The sequence below is a fragment of the Cryptomeria japonica genome, chromosome 4 (genome assembly GCF_030272615.1).
Source record: "Cryptomeria japonica chromosome 4, Sugi_1.0, whole genome shotgun sequence".
In the NCBI taxonomy this organism is placed as follows: Eukaryota; Viridiplantae; Streptophyta; class Pinopsida; order Cupressales; family Cupressaceae; genus Cryptomeria; species Cryptomeria japonica.
In genome coordinates, this window is record NC_081408.1 from 575,941,005 (window position 1) to 575,944,590 (window position 3,586).

The 3,586-nt window shown below is 39.3% G+C and overlaps 1 protein-coding gene across 1 annotated transcript; it reads right to left on the reverse strand.

Moving 5' to 3' along the window:
- Positions 1 to 332: 332 nt before the first annotated feature.
- On the reverse strand, positions 333 to 2,471 carry LOC131071046 (3-hydroxy-3-methylglutaryl-coenzyme A reductase 1-like). Its single transcript, XM_058006745.2, has 3 exons — positions 1,467 to 2,471; positions 1,139 to 1,320; positions 333 to 1,021 (listed from the first exon to the last, which is right to left on the reverse strand). The coding sequence occupies exons 1-3, from the start codon at positions 2,420 to 2,422 to the stop codon at positions 435 to 437; spliced, it is 1,725 nt and encodes a 574-aa protein (XP_057862728.1). The 5' UTR covers positions 2,423 to 2,471; the 3' UTR covers positions 333 to 434.
- Between the last annotated feature and the right edge of the window lie 1,115 nt (positions 2,472 to 3,586).

Genomic DNA, 3,586 nt, shown 5'->3' on the forward strand with positions numbered 1-3,586 from the left:
TTTAATCATTTGCTAAAAATAAACATAAAACTAAATAAAAATTCAAATTAATACACAAACTTCTTCATAATAAATTTGATTATTTATAAATCTTAATTGTTTATATTAATACAATTAATTATTAGATGATTTTGTATTTTTTTAAGCAAATTGTAGTTAAAAGAAGTATAAATGCCAATTGACAAATTAAATGATTGTAAATAACTTAAACTATTATATTTCATGAGAGTAGTTATTAAAATAATATGAATGATAAATTCTTGAATACTTTTATACATGAGATTTTGCCTTGGCAGCATATCTTAAACACATCCTAATGTGGGAGGGCTAGGATATGGAACTCCAAGAGGGATACATGTTCTAAGTTCTCACTTTCCACAGAATGATGTGTATGCCTATACACTTCCTGCGGAGGTGAATTTGATCTATTCTGTTTAAGCTGCTGCTTTCACGTCTTTGCTTGATCGGTTATACTTCATATGGCTTTTCACCAGCTGACCGGCAGCAAGGGCAGACATGAGAGACAGCTCTCCTGCCAAAACTGCTGCTGCCACTATTCTTGCCAAGTTCTGAGCATTTTCTCCAGGAGATGAAGCATTTGCTCCTTTCACTCCAAGCATGTTCAAGCATGCCGCCTGTGATGCCAACTGAGTCCCTCCTCCCACCGTCCCCACTTCAATGCATGGCATGGTAACCGAAATGTGCAGGTCCTTTCCCCCGTTCACCCCTTCCATCATTGTAAGACAGTGGGAGCTCTCCACATTTTGTGCAGGATCTTGGCCTGTTGCAATGAACATAGCTGACACAATGTTGGCAGCATGGGCATTGAATCCTCCCATGGCACCTGCCATTGCAGACCCAGTCAAGTTCTTTAGCATGTTCAGCTCCAACAATGCTGGAACTGTCGTCTTTAACACCTTGTTAACAACCGCCTCTGTTATGATGGCCTCACACACTACCGATTTCCCACGCCCTTCAATCCAGTTCACTGCCGCGGGCTTCTTGTCTGCACAGAAATTGCCTAAAAACAGAAACCCATTTTAAAAATTAGCCTACCCATTTAAAGTACAATCCAATGCAATTACATGGCGTAGAAGCAAAACCCCCAAAAAATAAAAACTCGGAGGACGTGAATTACCAGAAACGCTGATAACATCCATGTCAGGGAACGTATTTTGAAGATAATCCAAGACATTCTCAACACCCTTGGAGACCATATTCATGCCCATGGCATCTCCAGTGAAACATGAGAATCTCATGTACAAATTCTTGCCTGCAATTGCACATTTTATACCTTGTAGCCTAGCAAATCTGCTTGTCCTGTTGAAAAAAGTGCACCCAAAAGACATATCAGTTATCTTGAAAACATGACTTTATTTCAGTACCCATTGAGCCAATACCCATAAAATATTGTAATCAATCGTGCATGCCAAATGAAAAAGAGCATCTGGAAGATAAACACCAACCTGTTGAAGATATCAGAGAGGTTATTAGAGTTTGCAGGATCCTCAATATAGAACTTGAGCTCTGAAGCCCTCTTGGCACTCTGAAACCTCACAACAGGAGCCCTAGTCATGCCATCTCTGAGAAGAATGCTTGTGGCCCCACCACTCATAAGAATGGCCTTGCAACCTCTGTTGGTGCTGGCCACCAGACACCCTTCTGTGGTTGCCATGGGCACCATGTATTCTGACCCATTGACTACTAAGGGTCCTGCTACACCCACAGGAATTTGTACGTAACCTACAGGCATCTCACAGCACTGTCCAAGAATGGATTGATAATCAAATCCCTCCAGGGGCAGCCCATCAAGGGATCTCCCGGTCATGATCTCTAAGGCCCTCCTCCTGACAGAGGCAGCTCTCTTGCAGTCCCCAAGGGAGGATTCAAGAGAATAGGAGGCTACAGTGCCATTACATACAGCAGCTGCAATGTCTCCATCCTCATTGTCACCAAGGTTAATTCCCTTGAGCTGGACCTCAGGTTTCTTAACAACAATTTCTTCTTTGTCTGCTATCCCACAGGTTGTTGGAGGGATGTTGAGATCCACCTTTTCAGCAAAATCATCATTGCCACTGATAAAGTTTTGGACATAATCAATTCCAAAGAATCCCAGCAGATATATGAAGGAAGCCAAGTGGGCAACAATGGCCACAAGCTCCCCAAAGTTGACAACATGGAGAGGCGTTGAGGTACCCATCTTCTCTCTCCATCTCTTCATCAGGAAATATGATGATGCGAAGAAAACCAGAAAGAACAACTTGTTGGCGAGTCCCAAGGGGAGAAGCAGCGCATCAGAGGCCAACAGCTTTGAATTCCCATTGAATTCCCTTTTCTTCATCATCTTGAAATCACCGCAACAATCAGTTTCTCCTCCATTCTTGACGCCCATTTTAGATTTTCCGAGACCAGAAAAATCCATTGCAATGAGCACTCACAGGAAAGGCTCAGTACTAATGGGTGTTTCTTGTGCTTTCGATCAGGATCCCTAATGCTGAGTTTGTCTGCGCATATGCAAGGAAACCGATTATTTATAATACAAATGTTCCTCTTGTTGAAGTATTATTTTGACCATGAAACTCCATAACAATCGTAAAAGAAAACCCCACGTTTAAAACCTCTTGATTACAAATGTGCGAATTGTCTAGGCAGGATCAGAATGCGCCTTGATCGATTTATTAGTTTATATAAAATTAAAATAAATACACGTGCTTCTCTATTATATAAAGAAGATTTGTTTCCATGCCCTGGTCATCTCACGTGCTTCCAACATGTTGAATACATTTTCTGTCCATTCAGAAAATTCTGTAGAAAGTCATAGATGCTACGTTGCACGTATGAATTCACCCACACATGCATGTGCACACATCTAAACATAGACAATATCTTAGATGCTGCAAAGCAAGAAATATATGCATGGGAACTCTTCAACGATGGGGAACTGGATGAAGCCAATATCTTAGATGCTGCAAAGCAAGAAATATTTGCTATTTCTCTGCAGATTCAGACACCTAGAATACTGCAAACATTGATATTCACGACACTGTATTCTGTAAGACAGATCACAAATTCCACTGGCCACGAAGTTGATATTAACTAGGCGGTTGGAGTTATTATATGTATTCTTAAGATTCTGACAATCATCAGCATTAGAGCTTAGTTGAACATTGAGAGAAATTAAGTGTGCGAAACTGATTAGAGCGAAGCTAGACCAAACAAACCATAACTTGAAACAAACACGGGGATTTTTTGGGGGTGGTTCCTTACAAGTAACGAATGGAAAAATTACATTATCAAATGGAGGGTTTTTTAGGTTCCATGAGTATATAATTCGAGTCCTAAATAACATATAATGAAAGAGTAGGTTGTAAAAAAAGTAATGCAATAATTGTAGACAAAATAAAATGAAGGGAAAGAGTAGGGTTGTATTCAAGAATCGTATATCATAATCATTTATGAAATTTAAATATAAATAATAAGGAAATCATAGAATTTTCGAATATAAGATATTATGGTTGATATTAATATTAAATATAAAATAAATTAATCAACTTTTAATATAAGAACTTTCTTACAATATATTATA

Excerpts from the sequence above, each read along its gene's own strand:
- LOC131071046 (XM_058006745.2), bottom strand. The coding sequence starts at position 2,422 with ATGGATTTTTCTGGTCTCGGAAAATCTAAAATGGGCGTCAAGAATGGA. Across the intron at positions 1,321-1,466 it reads CTCTCTGATATCTTCAACAG|GACAAGCAGATTTGCTAGGC; the intron begins GTTGGTGTTTAT and ends TTTTTTCAACAG. Across the intron at positions 1,022-1,138 it reads GGATGTTATCAGCGTTTCTG|GCAATTTCTGTGCAGACAAG; the intron begins GTAATTCACGTC and ends TTCTGTTTTTAG.